Genomic DNA, 17037 nt, shown 5'->3' on the forward strand with positions numbered 1-17037 from the left:
AGGCCCGGGACTGGGTCCAGAAGGTTGCGATCCCGCCCAGGGCCGGAGACCCCGGCCGCCTCCCCCGGGGCTCCGGCTGCGTGGTGCGCAGCGACTGCCAATGGGCACGGTGGGAGCGTTTGCAGCCCCTCGCAGGTCAGGGCGGGGGGCTCCGGGGGTGCTTCTGCCCCAGAAGCACCGCCTGGGAGCCAGGGTGGAGCAGGGGACACCTAGGAGGGTGGAGTGCTTTCATCCAGAGGAAACCTGGAGTAGGGGCCAGGGCTGGGGACTGGGCCCTGGACATTCGGGTCTCACGTGGCTGCAAGTGTTTGCAGGATTCGGGGGGGGGGAGGGGCTGCTAATTCTGCGTTTTGTGGCCTCGGTTTTACTTCCTTTACTTTTGCACGGAAGGGAATAGACGATGAAAAAGAAAAGGGATAAAGGGAAGAGGATCAGGATCCAGGGTCATCATAAGATGAGGCTTTCCCAAGATAGCATCTCCACCCGCAGTGGGGGCTCTTTTAGGTCACTTACTGCGTGCAAGTCACTGGGAATTAGGAGATTTTAGAGCTCGAGGGAATCATGAACAATCTCATCTAAACCCCCAAAGAGTCCCCCCACCCCCCAGCAGGAAACTCAGGAGGTGAGGCACCTTTTGCCAGAGCACACCAGGCCTCCCTAATGGCACATACCAGGGATTTAGTTGGGGTTTCTTCCCCAAGACCAGCGTCTCCACAGCTTCCATTCCCACGCACTTTTCAGTGGGGATTAAACAACAAACAACAACAACAACAACAAAAAAAACCCAAATTGAATAAATAAAAATAAAATCTTAAAAAAAAAAAAAAAGGCAGCCCCGGTGACCCAGCGGTTTAGCGCCTGTCTTCAGCCCGTGGTGTGATCCTGGAGACCCGGGATCGAGTCCCACGTCAGGCTCCCTGCATGGAGCCTGTGTCTCTCTCATCCTCTCTCTCTCTCTCTCTCTCTCTCTCTCTCTCTCTGTCATGAATAAATAAAAATAAAATCTTAAAAAAAAAACACAACAAAACAAAACAAAACAGAATAAAACAAAAAAACTCTTTAAGAGACCCTGTAACTCCTTTTGAACTCTTGTTTTTTCTGTTTTGATTGTTAGTGGCAGTGACGTGAAAGAGCTCCCTCACCTGTTGAAAGCCCGTGACCCGGGCCTCGCAGCGGGAGCAGGTGCGGTCGGAGGCCCCGCCTCTGTCCCAGAATGCACCGGGGCACCGCGCCCCACAAGCATGGCGGCCTCCGCGGGCGGGCTCCCCCCGCCTCTCTCGGGGCCTTCGTCGGGTTCAACGTGAGCCCGAGCAGGCCCGCCGAGGCCGCAGGGGCTTGTTGCGGAATCCACGTTGCCCCGGGCAACACAAGCATAAATACACGAGACCGGACTAACCTCCACGGATACACGCGCGCCTGTAGTCCCGTGACCCCCCTGTGACCCGGCGTCACGGGCCGCACCTTCCCAACCACCCCGCTTCCCGGTTGGGCAGGTTCTCTTCCTTCCCTCCTGACCGGCTCTCTCTGCTGCGGAGACTCAGGCTCAACAAAAATGCCCCGTGACGGCTCGAGATTTTAGACACTTCTTGCAATGATAGAACCTGTACCTCGTGCCCATCAAGCTTCTCTTTCCTTGGGGTCCCAGGAGTTTTCTAGGAGGGTGCTGTCCCAGTCTCCCCTGCACACAGGATCCCGTAGTTCTACCTCAAGGGCCCGCAGTTACCCTCAATGCCTTAATTTGATGTTGAGCAAAATGCAGGCCCCAACTGAGAAACCTCTTGCCAAGTATATTTGAATCTCAAGGATTTTGGCTGTAAGCGGTGGCTCGGCTTCCCTCTGCTCCAATGGCTCTTTCTTGGACTGATACTCAAGTTCCCAGGTTTCTGGCTCCTACACTAGCATACATTTCCAAAGGAGAAGATTCCAGAATGAACTCTGATTAATTGCCCTTTAGGAACCATTCACATTCATATACAGCACGGTGCCAAACTTTCTACCAGTACAGTTATTTCTTTAGGACGCATTGTCTCCATAAGGCCTGGCTAAAATTTGCATGTACTTAGGATCAGGAATTCTTTAAGGTGTAAACAGAACAGCTCATCACACTGACTTTTGGTCATTTTTGTGACCGCAGTTACAAAGAGGATGATGGAGGTTTGCCACGGTCAAGGATTTGGGCCAGTCGGGTGGGAGATGGACAGACTTACTGATGAAGCTCATCTTCCTCCACTCACCATGAAATTTCTGTTTCCTAACTCTCATCTCCTGGATCTATCAACCTATCAGCTTCAGGCACGTTATTCTCAACATTACAAATATGAAGTTGTACATTGTTCCTAGGTGGAAGCCATCATCTACTGATGGACCAGGTGTCTCAGATTCTTCAAGATCATCATCATAATGTCATCATGCTTCACCAGAAAGGAAATTCATTGATAACAGGTATCTTTCCCCACCAATTCTTGATTTCTTCTACTCTGTGCATAGGATAGAATAGAACAACGATGACTTTTGCTTAGAAAAGTATTTTTAAAATCTAATTGGACTGAAAGAACAAGAAATGTGTGTGTGTGTGTGTGTGTGTGTGTGTTGGAAAACTTTCCAAGGTGTTGGAAAACTTCTTGGCTCTGTATCCCAGCACTCCACACTCTGTAGTCCCATATTTTCCTCCCTTACCTTGACTTCCACTTCATCCCAAGCAACCCTCCATATAGTACAGATTATTTTGGTAAGTGATACTTCATAACGGCATGAAAACACATGAACAGAAGTGTTCAGGCAAATATATGATTTTCTTTTGCTTTATCACAAATTACTCTTCTTTTTTATTTCATAGATTACATTCTCCCTTTATGATATCTGAAATCTAAGAAAGCTTTCTTAGGAAGTCCCTTATTTATCCAGCTAAGATCTATCATTGAGATGATTTTGTTCTCTTGAAAAATCAATGACTGCCCAACAATTTGTGTGTAATCATGTTTGGACGTTCTTAACTAAATCACTGAATCCAATGAATTTTAGCTAATATGAGCAATAAATCTTGTCTATTGACAGACAAGAAAACAGCAGCCCAGAGAACTGAAATGGCTTGCTCAAGGTAATATGGCAGGCTAATAATAATGTTGGGTGGATTTAGTACTTTAAGCTTTGGATTGCTCAATCTGATGTCTTCTTAGGCTTTGATTAAAAAAAAAAGATGCAATTTTGAGCAGCAGTTTGAAGAATAAAATTCTGAGAAATTATAAAACTTTAAAGGTGATCAGTCTTTGTTATTCAGATTTTATTAAGACAAGTTCTTTTCTGTGAAAATTTCTTTTAAGATTCTTATTGTGGTAATATATACACAGCATAAAATTTGCCACTTAAACATTTGCTTTGTAAGTTTAGTGATGGTGAGTACATTCACATTGTTGTGCAACCATCACTGCCATTCATCTCTAGAACATTTCTATCTTCACAAACGGGAACTCTGTTCTGATTGTATGGTAACGGCCAATTACCCCTTGCCAGCAGCCCTTGGTAACCATTATTCTACTTTATTTCTCTAATAATTTGACTATTCTAGTTACCTCATTTAAGTAGAAACATACAATATTTGTTTTTGTGTGTCTGGCTCGTTTCACTTTGCATGGTGTCTTCAAGGCTCATCCATGCTATAGTATGGATCACAATATCTTCCCTTTTTTAAGACTGAATAATGTTCTATTATAAGGACATACTATATTTTGTTAACCTGGTCATCTGTTGATGGACATTTGAGTTGTTTCCACCTTTTTGGATATTGTGAATAATGCTGCTATGAAAATTGGTGTACAAATATCTATTTGAGTTCCCACTTAAAACCATTTTAATCACCTTCTAGATTAGGTTCTGCATCCTTCACTGAACATTATTTATATGTATATCTTTTTTATACCTGCGTTTACCACAGACATGATTAAATAGCTGTAGTATATTAATTTTCAAAGTAGTTATTCTTAATTTTGAAAATTGCAATTAAATTTAATTAAAATTTTAAGTTAAATTAAGTTAAATTAAAATTTTAATTTGATTAAAAAATAATTTGGGTAGTTCCCATTAATTTTCAGAAACCAGTAAAAGCGACAGACCTTCTAACCCTTTAATAAATATATGTACATAAAAATCTATAAACAATTTGAAATCATGAATCCCTTCAATTTTTTTTATTAGTTTCAGAGGCAGAACTTAGTGATTCATCAGTTGCATGTAATACCCAGGCTCATTACATGAAGTGCCCTCCTTAATGCCCATCAACCAGTTATCTCTTCTCCACATCCACCTCTCCTCCAGCAACCCTCATTTTGTTTTCTGGACTTCAGCATCTCTTATGGTTTGCCTCTCTCAATTTTCATATTATTTTATATTTCCTTCCTTTCCCCTATGTTCATCTGTTTTGTTTCTTAAATTCCACATATGAGTGAATTCATATGGGGTTTGTCTTTCTCTGACTTATTTTACTTAGCATAATACCCTCTAGTTCCATCCACATTATTGCAAATGGCAAGATTTCATTCCTTTTGATGGATGAGTAATATTACATTGTGTGTATATATATAAAACATCTTCTTTATCCATTCATCTGTCGATGGACATATGGGCTCTTTCCATAGTTAGGCTATTATGGAGATTGCTGCTATAAACATTTGGGTGCATGTGCCCCTTTGAATCACTATGTTTGTATCCTTTGGATAAATATCTAGTAGTGTAATTGATGGATCATAGGGTAGCTCTATTTTTAACTTTTTGAAGAACCTCCATACTGTTTTTCGGAGTGGCTGTACCAGTTTGCATTTCCACCAACAGAATAAGAGGTTTTCCCTTTCTCCACATCTTTGCCAACATCCGTTGTTTCCTGAGTTGTTATTTTTACCTATCCTGACTGACGTGAGGTGCTATCTCATTGTGGTTTTGATTTGTATTTCCCTGGTGCTGAGTGATATTGAGTGTTTTTTCATGTGTCTGTTGGCCATTTGTATGTCTTTTTTTGGTCCCTTCAGTTTCATCCTTAGCTTCCAGGTTTAGGAGTCTCGAGTTTCTTCTAGTATTCCCCAATCATGGGCATTTTTGAGGCTTTGAAACAGCATATTAATTCTTTACCTTGACTAGATGTCTGCAAACAGGGAAAAAACACATGACTGAGTTATTATTTTTGACCTGATGCCCATTTCAGTGTATTGTAGCATTTGAACCTTACAATGTGTTCACTCCTTGTTTGGACACATTTTCCCATATTGTTCATTCATTACTACTTTAATAAAGAAATGGTATCAGGTTGAAGAAGCAAAGATCTTCAATATTCACATATACTGTGGCTCCAACCAATGTCAGGCATTATAATTGGGCTATCAATAGAGGCTGGAAAAATATTGAGAAGTCTGATAGAATAAATCTAGATTGTCTTGAAGAGACCATTGGTAGAAATGTGGATTTTAAGAATTCTGTTGCAATATATACAAATATGAAATCATGTTTTAAACCTGAAGCTAATGTGATGTTACATGTCATTTGTATCCTAATGGAAAATATAAGAATTCTGCTAATGAGGACCAAGAAGGAAGTGAGGAGCATGGTAGAGAAAATCTATATTGTCTGAGACAGTATGTAAACCATCATAAACACACACCTCTGGTAAAAATATAGATATTGAGGACTTCTTGCTTCTTATAGTAAAATGTGAGAGGAAAGAGATAAATTGAAGGAAAAACCATTAATCATAAAGAAATGAGGACTTCTTGATTTAGGAAATTCTCAGCCTATCCAGATTGCAAAAGATTCTAAAATTAGGAGATTCACTGTCAGGAAAGAGAAAACCAGAGTTGTGGCTGGATAGCCTCTTGCGGTTGCCTCTGTATGGTCAGAATATTCAGTCTCACAGAGCTCTTTAAATGTTAAGTGTGTGAATCATGAGTCCCTTCAGCTCTGTTGTCTGAAGCCGAAAGTAGAGATGAAATTATTTTTAAAGATCTGTGTAGTAGCTCTTGTATAGTAGAGTGAATTCCCATGACATACCCAGAAGATCCATAAGGTCCTTGAGAATTTTATACCAGGATAAACACTGCCAATTTAGACTGAGAAAGACAGAGAAAGAATGACATGAAAGAGGGCCATTGAACTCCCCCAAAGTAAGAAACATAAATTATTCAGCTGAGAGCTCACACTACCTTTTATGAAGAACAAATGAAGTGTCTGAGTGTGACCAGTGAGTACAGAGGGTAGAACTTCAAGCTTCAGGGCTGAGCTTCAAATCACAGCAGGTTATTTCCAGTTTTTAAAACCTAACATTGTCTGCCCAGTTGGAAGTCAACATGTCTTAGGACCAGAAATTCATACTTTCCTTCCATTTTGTTCCATTTTGAATGATAATTATCTATAACTGGCATCTTAATATTTCTTGGAAGCAGATAAACTGTTTCCTAATTTCATAGGTCCACAGATGGATCATATCCAGACTCTCCCACCCATACCTGATTGAATTATTTGGATAATATAATTTGGGACATTCAAGCTAATGATATTTAGATGAGATTTTGAACTATGAGTTGATGATATAATGGTTTGAGACTTGTGGGAATGTTGGGATGGGATGATTGTATTTTGTATGGGATATGGATATGAGTATTTGAGGTCCAGCGAGCAGAATATGATGGTAGAAGGTAATGCCCTCACCCAAAGAGATCCTCTAATCTTTAGAACCAATGAATATGCTACCTTACATGGCAAAGGGACTTTGCAGATGTGATTAATATAAAGATTTTGAGATGAGGCAATTATTTTGGATTATCCATTTGGGCTCTATATAATTACAAGAGTCCTTTTAAAAAAAAGAGAAGATTGGGGGGATGGGATAACTGAGTGATGGGTATTAAGGAGGGCACTTGATGTAATGAGCACTGGATGTTATATGCAACTGATGAATTGCTAAACTCTACCTCTGAAACTAATAATACACTATATGTAATTAATTGATTTTAAATTAAAAAGAGAGAAGAGGACAAGAGAGTAAAAGAAGGAAATGTGATGATGGAAGGAAAAGTCAGATGATGGGTGATGTCATTTCCAGTTGAAAGGAGGCCATGAGCCAAGGAATGAAGGCAACCATTAAAAGATGGAAAAAACAAGAAAATGGACTATCCTTTAGAGCCTCCAAAAGGAACGCTGGCCTACCCACACCTTTCTCTTGTCCTAGTGAGACCCATTTTGGACATCTGATCTCCAGAATTATAAGATAATAAATTTGTTTTGTTTTAAGCAACTAAGTTTATATAGTAATTAACTACAGCAGCAATTGGAGACTAATACTGCTATCACAGGTAGACAACTCCAGGAAGCATGGGAAGAGGTTGCTGAAGGCTTGATAATGAATGCAAATGTAAGGGGTACTAATGACAGCGCCTACTGTATTGCAATTTGGACCAATTCTAGATCTTTTTGTTATTTGACATTATTCAAGGTGGGCCAATTTTCAAAATTAAGCATAAATGGATTTATGTATAAATCAGAAATATATTGTCTCCAGATTGAAAAAAGGTTTTAAAGTTGTTGGATTTGTTGAGATATTGTGGTGTTGTGAGTCAATAGTTGTTTCTTTTTTGTATATAAAAATTTTATTTATTTATTTGAGAGATCGAGAGAATCCATGAGCAGTGGGAGGGGCAGAGGGCAAGGGAGATGAAAAAGCAGACTCCCGCTCAACAGGAAGCCCAACTTGAGGCTCAATCCCTAGGACCTTAAGATCATCACCTGAGCTAAAGTCAGATGCTTAATGAGCTACCCAGGTGCCCTAATAGTTGTTTTTTGATAGTGTCATGGATAGAGAGGCCTTACCTGATCAGATAATTCCCAGGAATTTAACTGAGGTCCTAGGCCTTGAGCTTTGGGTGTGGCAATGGCACATCCCTTTGTGGGAGTTCCTTTGAGAATGTTTCTCTGTACTGAGTATGTCAAATGATTATCCTTAGAGCAGGGTATTCTCAATATAATGTACTAGTGGTTCCTGGTGAAAGTTGGATTTGATTAAGATCTTGCCAATAAAGATTATGGCCAATAGTAGGACTACTGAAATACTTTGAGGACAACAAATTAAAGGTGTTCTGTGTCCTTTCGGAGGTGAAGGCAAACTGAAGCTGGGAGCATATTGACATAGGTACTGAATAGAACATACTAGCCTGTGATTGGAAATCTGTAACTGCAAAGTATTTGACAGTACATACTTGGATTGTAGTAATTTCACTAAGATTGGGCTTGGTGGTTTTAACATGTAGGGCTGTGCATTAACGTATCCCCAGTTTACACACAATTTGATTGGATGTTATAACTGATGAAAACTTATATGTACAAGAGAGTATAGAATTTTTATTACTCAAATAATGCTTTTTTTTTTTAGAAGATTAGGACAGGTTCCTAAGCAAATCTAAAAAATGGCTTTCCAGAGAAGAAAGGGATAACTGGTTTGAGTTTTTATTGTGGGTAGAGAGTTGGGATGTGATGAAGGTTCCCCCACATTGACTTAACTTGCATAGTTTGAAACTCCCACAAGGGCCAAGGGAACATGCTGACTTTCTTAATAGTTTGATCAGATGAAGTACTGAAGAGGGCATGAGAGATAGGGCTTGAAAACTGTCAGTAGTCAAACATCAAAAATGGACTCAGACTTTTTATTATACATGAATATGTGGGAGAAGCCATGCTGGTAAGTAGAGGTACAGAAGTCTACTATTTTATGTTTTTTAGTATTTTTTTATTGAATAAAAAAAAACATTTGGATTTACCACTCTAAATAATGAAAATGAGTTTTTCTAAAACAGAAAGAACAGAGGCTCTGAAATCAAATTCTATAACTTCCTTGACAAATTATCTTAAAGATAATTAACTTTGCATCTTTAATTACCTTTGTTTCCTTACCTGTAAAATGAGACAGATAGTTAAACCTTATAGAAGCTTTAAATGGAATCTTCCAGGGGCACCTAGTGGCTCAGTTAGTTAATCATATGACTCTTTATTTTGGCTTAGGTCATGATCTTAGGGTTGTGAGATCAAGCCCTTCATTAGGCTTGGTGCTGAGCAGAGAGTCTGCTTGAGGTTTTCTCCCTCTCTCTCTCTATCTCTCTCTGCTTCTGCCCCTTCCCTTGCTCTTGTGTGCTCCCTCTCTCAAATAAATATAAATAAATAAATAAATAAATAAATAAATAAATAAATAAGTCTTTTTAAAAAATGGAAGCTTCCATAACTTTAAATTGAGAAGCACTCCTGAATTAGTGTAAGGTTCTCAATACATGTTATCATTTTATAAGGCTGAATGAATGAAAATGCAGCCAAACAATACAAAAGTAGTCCAAAAGGCAAACATTTAAAGAAAGTAAAATTATTTGAGCAAACAAATATTGATATTATCACACTAATACTAATCCATGTTTTGTGACATATTTATCATTTTTAATCCATGGGTGTTTTTCAGATTTTACAGAGAAGGAAACATCATACCAAGTTATTCCTTGGTTTCCACCTGAAGATTACAACAAAAGATTGAAGGAGTATGTAGATTATTTTATAGAAGAAGCTTTGAATGGCAGGTAATTGTTATTTTTTATTACTTGAGCCAAAGAGTCACTATTTTAGTGATGTAAATGAATGGATGGATGCATGGATGTTTGGGCTGAAGACATAAGAAAGGGATGATGGATGGGTGGATAGATGAAGGGATAGATGATGCATGGATGATTGGGGAATCAAGTATTCACACCAAATCATCCAGTTTAATCACTGGAGATTCTTCTTTGCTTTGCACTATTCCTCTTCCATGAATGGATTGATTTTATTTATTTATTTATTTATTTATTTATTTATTTATTTATTTATTTATTTATTTATTTATTTTCCATGAATGGATTTCTGTAGAAAGTAGAGGTTGTTTCTTCTGGGATGTACTTTCAACACTTCTCTTATAATCTTTGTTTATAACCTCCCCAACACAGAAACATAGGCACCTCACCCTCTCACTCTTGGTAGGGAAATGAAATAAGGAAATAACTTTTTCTTCTTTTCTTCACACATATTCTATTAATGGGGGAAGACTTAAGAACCTTGATTTCGTAACAGTTGAACATCTAGCCATTAAAGATGCATTTATTGGGGTGCCAGGGCAGCCCAGAGAGAGAGTGAGACAGAGAAAGAGAGAGCAGGAGCAGAGGGAGGGGTAGAGTAAGAGGCAGAGAAAGAGAATCTCAAGCAGACTCCCCACTGAGCACCGAGCCTGATGAGGGGCTTGATCTCACAATCCAGAGATCATGACCTGAGCCAAAATCAAGAGTCGGATGCTTAACCAAATGAGCCACCCAGGCACCCTGGCCATGTAAAGTCCTTGTAAAAAGCAATCAATCTCATGCAGAATAAGACACGACTCCTTTTGCCTTGTCTGAATGAAGAGGAACACATAACTCCTTACTCTTAGACATGAATGTGGGAAGACAAGAAAATCCATCTTAAATAATTACAGTGATCTTGCTTTCTTTTTACCTTGAAAATTTTACTTACTAGTCAAAGTCTTGCTTATATTTCCCTTTTTTCTGTAGAACCTTTTTTCCTTACTCAAACTGGGAGACCACAGTCCTTCTTGCCTAGGTCTGATCTAACCTATTCATTTGATACTGAGGCTGGATTATTTTGTACTGTTCGTTATTATATATTTCAACTATTTGCTCTATGTCTTCTCCCTTAATATTTTTGGAGACAGGCATAGGTAACTACGCATTCTTAAACATTTTTTCTCTTTGTTAGCTTAATTTTAGATATGATGATGAATGAAATATATTTTAGGAATTCTTATGGCACTACTGAAATTATCTAAAACATCTGACAGTCACACTCCTTTGTTAAAAGAAATCTTCAAAAATATACAGCCAAGGATGTTTTTTGCCAATCACTTTCATTGTATGACTTGAAGTTGATCCTAAATATCAGGCAGAGATCTGTATATTGTTAATAAGTTCTTCACTTCTGGTCCTTCTCACTCTGGGGTGCAGTGGTACACTAGTGTATAATTACAGGGTACCAGGGCATTGATTCTCATGGTCCTCCATGTAGCCAGTGGGCCCCTGATGTCTTGAGCTATTGCACCTGTTACCTCTGTTACCTTGAAGTGTAGATGGACATTTTTATCTATTTCTCCATAAGTGTATAAACAGGAAGCAAACAGAATCATATTCTATATAGGCAGTGGGGAAAGCATTATAAGGAGATAGGTCCTAGGAATATTCCCCTGGGCAAAGTCTTAATCACATGTTAGTACTCTTTATCATTATCTTCTCTGGATACTTCAATCTACGTGGAGGTACAAAAGCTAATAATAATATTATTATTAACCGGACCTTGCTTTGCTTTTCCTTTCTCTTTTTTTTTCTTTCTCTATTTTCTTTTATTTTCTTTCATTGCTTGACTTGTGGGCATAGAAAGGTGGAATTCCCATTTTAGCTGAGTTTTGAGTTCTAATATGATAAATTAGTCCCTTGCATGAGGTGATCTATTACATTCAGAATCCACAGTGATTTTTAAAAATAGCCTGTATGATCAAAATTTGTGGGACTGTGTCATCAAGTGACTTCCACAGTTTGGCTGAGTAAACAAGAAAATCACTCATAAAAAGCCAGTATGTAAAAGAAAGTTAATGAGAACATTAGAGAATTTATCAAGTAGAAAGAGATCTTTGAGATTTGCTATGGTCAGAGAAGATATCCAGAGCAGAAGGTCCAACAGTGGCAATTTGTTTCCAGTTAACATAATTCAGATGTGCCTGTGGATTTCAAGAATTAACAACTCAAAGATACAATTTTTTGAAAAAACTGGCATAGAGAGTACTTGGGATTTGGATGAAAGAAGGAAGAGGAGGGGAAAAAGAGAACACTCTCCAGAACAGAACATGTGCTCAAAGTGACTGAGATGAGGGTACTTGTAAACAGTGGTGGGACAGGTGTGTTGCTGCTAGGTGTGGTCTTGCTCACCTGGGATATTTTCTTTGTAGCTCAAGATTCCTTTACACATGTGAAATTAACACTTCCAGTGAATAGTCACTCTTTCTTTTCTTTCCTACAGACACACATTTGGAAAATTTTTAGACTTTATGAAACTACTGGGGCTTCAGTGCAGTCATTTTTTAAGGAGAAAGGATATCATGGACATCTTAAAGAATGAGAACTTTGATCTAGTGATAATTGAGAATTTTGACTACTGTTCTTTCCTGGTTGCTGAGAAGCTTGGAAAACCATTTGTGTCCATTCTCTCTTCCTCGTTTGGTACTATAGATTTTGGACTACCATGCCCCCTGTCTTATGTCCCAGTATTCCATTCCCTTCTAACTGACCACATGGACTTCTGGGGCCGAGTGAAGAATTTTCTGATGTTCTTCAATTTCTCCAGAAAACAATGGCAAATCCAGTCTTCTTATGACAACGCCATCAAGGAACATTTCCCAGAAGGCTCTAGGCCAGTGTTGTCTAATCTTCTAAAGAAAGCAGAACTATGGTTTGTTAACTCTGACTTTGCATTTGATTTTGCTCGCCCCCTGCTTCCCAACACTGTGTATGTTGGAGGCTTAATGGCCAGACCTGTTAAACCAGTGCCACAAGTAAGTGGTTAGTGCTTAATATAGACTTCATGCAGAGCTCTTCCGTTGGTGGCTGCCCTGCCAGTGGGAACTGGGACAGAATAGGGTGAGGCAAGTGCATCTAAGACATGCTTTTAAGGAAGGCTCACTTTCAGGGTGATGCAATTATAGTGTTAGGAATTGCACAACCCTGAGGAATTCCTTACATAGTACATGTAGGGTCTTCTCTACTCCTAGCCCTGGTAGGATAAACCTTTCATTTTATTTTATTTTTAGTAATCTCTAAAACCAGCATGGATCTTGAACTCATGACCCCAGAGTTGAGAGTTGCATGCTTTTTCCACTGAGCCAGCCAGGTGCCCTGGGATAAGCCTTTTAATAAGTTGATATTTTCATGTGCATTTTGTATGAACACATATATAGTAACTGTGTAGCAAGCATTCATTACATGTGAGAATTGTTAAAGAGATGAGTTACTCACAATGAAACTCACAACAGTTATGTAACCAGTGGGATTGTGTGCCCACAGCAAGAAATGTGGGCATCATCACCTGCATCCCCAGGTTATAGAGGCCTAATTCCTAATTCCACCTAGGCCTTCTGATTTGATTGATCTGGGGTCAGTCCTGGGAATTGTACATTGTGGAAGCTGCTGCATTGGTTTGAATGCATAAACTCAGAACTACTGCAGTAGAAGTTTTTAACTGGCGGGGAGTAAGATGAGTTGGCTTCCTGTTGCTTATCAGCACTGGTTTGGCATTTTATGGAATTTATCTTATATAATATCTTGCCACCTGGAGGGAAGTATGATGCCACCTCCATTTTTGTAAATGAGACAGGGACTCAGGTGGCACAAGTGACTTTCCCGCTACCATTCATTTTAGAGCTGGAAAGAGCCTTGATTTGGTCTGGGTCTTCCAGGCACCCAAGTGTCTACCCTTTATCTACTGACCTTGACCTGAGTGAGTAGAGAGAGTTGGGGAATGATCCATGGGCTAGATGGGCTTTGAGTTGATGGCAGGATTTTTATGTATGGAGCTAGGGGTGGAAGGACTTCCAATTGAAGAGAATAAGTAGCTCTAAGTGTCAAAGTTAAAATAAGACAGGCACTACTGTGTGTTCTTTTGGTGACTCTAGCTAGACTAACCAGAAGATTCAATTGCATAAATATAGCCAGACCGGGTTGCAGGAGACTTTATTTGATAGGAAGGTGGGTTAGGCCTTGGTTATAGGGCAGGGGAAGGGGATTATTAAGTGGGAGCATAATGGGAGTAAGGATTGTAATGGCTGTTAGATAAGAGAGCCTTTTAAAATTTTTTCTCTGTATTTTCCAGTTTTTATATAGTGGTCTCATGTGGCTTTTGTAATTAAAAAGAATAACAAAGCTGTTGTCAAAGTGGTCCTTTGAGATGGTAAATCAGGCAGTATTATGCTGGATGGAATCAATCCAGGAAAGAGGGGCTAGAAGTTGATGAAGGGGGGCTCCACAAGTCCAGAGTCAGGGTCCGAAGAAATACTTGAAGCAAGAATTGACCAAAACTGTGTTAAAGCCAAGATTAAAACATTAAATCGCAACCTTAAGTACTTAAGTGTATTGCCTGAGGATTTTAAAGAATAAGCTGCTCAGATTTACGGTTACGACTGGGCACTACCACTTTTTAAAAGTCTTCTTATGTGGATATAATTTGTAGTCATGTGGGTGAGCCACTAACATAGAAGATGAATTACAAAAATCAGTTAATAAGAATATCACAACATATCAGAGCAAAGCACTCTACGCGGTGCATTGAATGTGAGTGGTCAGGAGCCTTTCTCCACTGTTCCACTTCTTATGCTAGAAGACTGCTCCTGGCTTCTCCAGTGTTGCCTCAAACATAGCTCCTCCCTCTGTCAGACTCTAACACCCGACCAGTATTCTTCCTTACACTACCATTTTCTGGTGGCCTTGGGAAATTCCCAAGCAACCATGTCTCCATTGACTTATGATGAGCAGAGGGTCTAGGATGGCCCTGACACTAGCATCAGGATTTTAAAGAAGAAAAATATTCCCACTAACACAATGGGCATAAGCACCATGCAGAAAGTACTGAGCTGTCCCATGGGCTGCGCCCTAGGAATGATGGGAGGGTATGTTCAGTAAATAGCTGGTTTCATTTCATGGCTGAACAACTTTGTTCACCTCTTTTTCCTTTCTTACCTCTCTCCAGGAATTTGAGAATTTCATCGCCAAATTTGGAGACTCTGGTTTTGTTCTTGTAGCCCTGGGCTCCATGGTGAGCACCGTTCAAACTCAGGAACTTCTCAGAGAGATGAATGGTGCCTTTGCTAATCTCTCGCAAGGGGTTATATGGAAGTGTAATCCTTATTGGCCCAAAGAGATCAAATTGGCAGCAAATGTGAAAATTGTGAACTGGCTTCCTCAGAATGACCTCCTGGGTAAGGACTGCCCAGGTCTGACCCTTCTCATTTACATACTTTTAGGACTCCTCAGGCTCTGACCTCTAGTAGGGCAATCCCATTTGCACTAGAAGGAGCTCTGATAGCAGGGTAAGTGTTGGGAAGGCAGGAACAGAACAGCCAGCTGGAGTTCTTAGGGCAGATCTTACAGATCCTATGTCTAATGAGATCAGGTGCCCAAACAGCCATCTCCCCTTTGTGTTTTTTATCCCAAGCCAGATATCAAGAGACATCAAAATCACCCTGACTTACTGTATTAGATCTTGAAGAGGGTCATCCAAACACAATCCAAAACAAACTATGGATTCTAGAGAATACATATCAGAAGGATGTTGCCACTGTTTTTAGTGGCTTCATGAGTAACTGTTCACTCTCACATGCACTCACACGTGTGTGTATATGTATGTATGTGTGTGTATATATATACACACACATATACCCACTGCTCCCACAAACACATCTTTCTTAGCTATTAAGGTGTGAATAACTCATACCTTCACAACATTGGTGCCAATAGTGTCTTTAGGATGTGCAAAAATAACTGAGTGCCAAGATGAACAACCTCATAGTTATTTGGTCCATTTTTGTCCCTGGTCCCAGAGAGTTCCCTCACCTCCCCCACCCCCAATAGGTTTTCTTTGTGCTCAGTGCTGCTTGTTACAGATCCCTTGCTGCCATAGCCACTGATTGAATCAAAGACTTATAATCAAGATAATGACTTAAAATAACTTGAGGAATTGAAGGAACAGATTCCTGTCTCCACTTCTACAAATTTAACCCTTTTAAGTCTGGAGTGGGGCACATGGTGCTCCTTTCAAAGAAGAGACAAGATTCTGGTGCACCTCGGAGTTGAGTGATACAGGCTGAGACAAACTTTTCATTTTCAACAAATATCTTAGTTAGCTCTAAATAGGGTGGGATGGAAATGCTGGAAGTGGAAATACTCAAGTGTAGAGTCTAGTCTCTCCTTTCAAGGGGCTAATCATGTATTTGAGGAGACAACGCACACAGTATAAGTTTAAGGATTGCCACATGAGTTATGGGCCAATGAATGTGTCAGGAATTCAGAGAAGAGGGAAATAAGTTGGCAGGTGAGAAAAGAGTGCTCAAGACAAAGAGAAAGAGACAGAGAGAGACACAATGAGAAAACAGCTGGATGAAACGAAGGGAGTGACTAGGATGACAGAGAGAAAGATTGATGGATGGAGAGACATATATACTCCTTGCTTGGCATTATTGTCTAGAGAATTCCCTGGGTTCTGAGTCTTAGCTAGGTTCTGGCTACAGCAAGGAATTTCCACAAGAAGGCAGCACTTGGAATCCTGTATGTTAGTAACATGCATCTTGGATATTTCCCAAGCAAAACATTTTTTATAATGGCTCCAACAGACTTTGAAATTCCCTTTGTATTTTCTTCTGCCCTTCCTCCTTTCCCTGGTTTTCTGAAACTTTTCATTCTGAAAATTTTCAATCTGAAATATTCTGCTCTGTTTCTTAATTGCAACAGCTCACCCACACATCCGTCTTTTTGTCACCCATGGTGGGATGAATAGCATAATGGAGGCCATCCAACATGGTGTGCCCATGGTGGGGATTCCCCTATTTGGAGACCAGCCTGAAAACCTTGTCCGAGTAGAGGCCAAAATGTTTGGTGTCTCTATCCAGCTACAGCAGATCAAGGCAGAGACATTGGCTCTGAAGATGAAGCAAGTTATAGAAGATAAGAGGTAAGGAGCTCTTTGGGCTTGTGGTAACGTAGGCTGAATGAAGACATAAAACACAAAGGGCACTGTGTGCCACTTTTTTGCAATAAAAGCTGAAACTTCCAAGACACAGAATAATACGTGCATGATGCTTACAACTGATGTGTTTCCTCTGAGGACAAGACTAGGCAATTTAGGTTAGATGTTGAAAACAATTGCTGTCTTAAGGGTGAAGACCTCAATATACTTATACAGGGTCTC

General features: G+C 39.8%; 1 protein-coding gene across 9 annotated transcripts in view; it reads left to right on the forward strand.

Moving 5' to 3' along the window:
• Positions 1-17037, forward strand: part of LOC112652725 (UDP-glucuronosyltransferase 3A1-like) — a 119545-nt gene that overhangs the window by 420 nt on the left and 102088 nt on the right. For 5 of the 9 annotated variants that reach the window (XM_049109360.1, XM_049109357.1, XM_049109356.1 and 2 more), the window contains exons 2-6: positions 2341-2442; positions 9476-9590; positions 12106-12637; positions 14824-15052; positions 16581-16800. In XM_049109360.1, coding sequence (XP_048965317.1) covers positions 2341-2442; positions 9476-9590; positions 12106-12637; positions 14824-15052; positions 16581-16800 — 1198 coding nt within the window. Of the gene's footprint in view, positions 1-1426; positions 2443-9475; positions 9591-12105; positions 12638-14823; positions 15053-16580; positions 16801-17037 lie in introns of those variants that run through there. The other 4 variants (XM_049109355.1, XM_049109354.1, XM_049109352.1 and 1 more) reach the window with 2 other exon arrangements.

The sequence above is a fragment of the Canis lupus genome, chromosome 4, assembly GCF_003254725.2.
Source record: "Canis lupus dingo isolate Sandy chromosome 4, ASM325472v2, whole genome shotgun sequence".
Classification (NCBI taxonomy): Eukaryota; Metazoa; Chordata; class Mammalia; order Carnivora; family Canidae; genus Canis; species Canis lupus.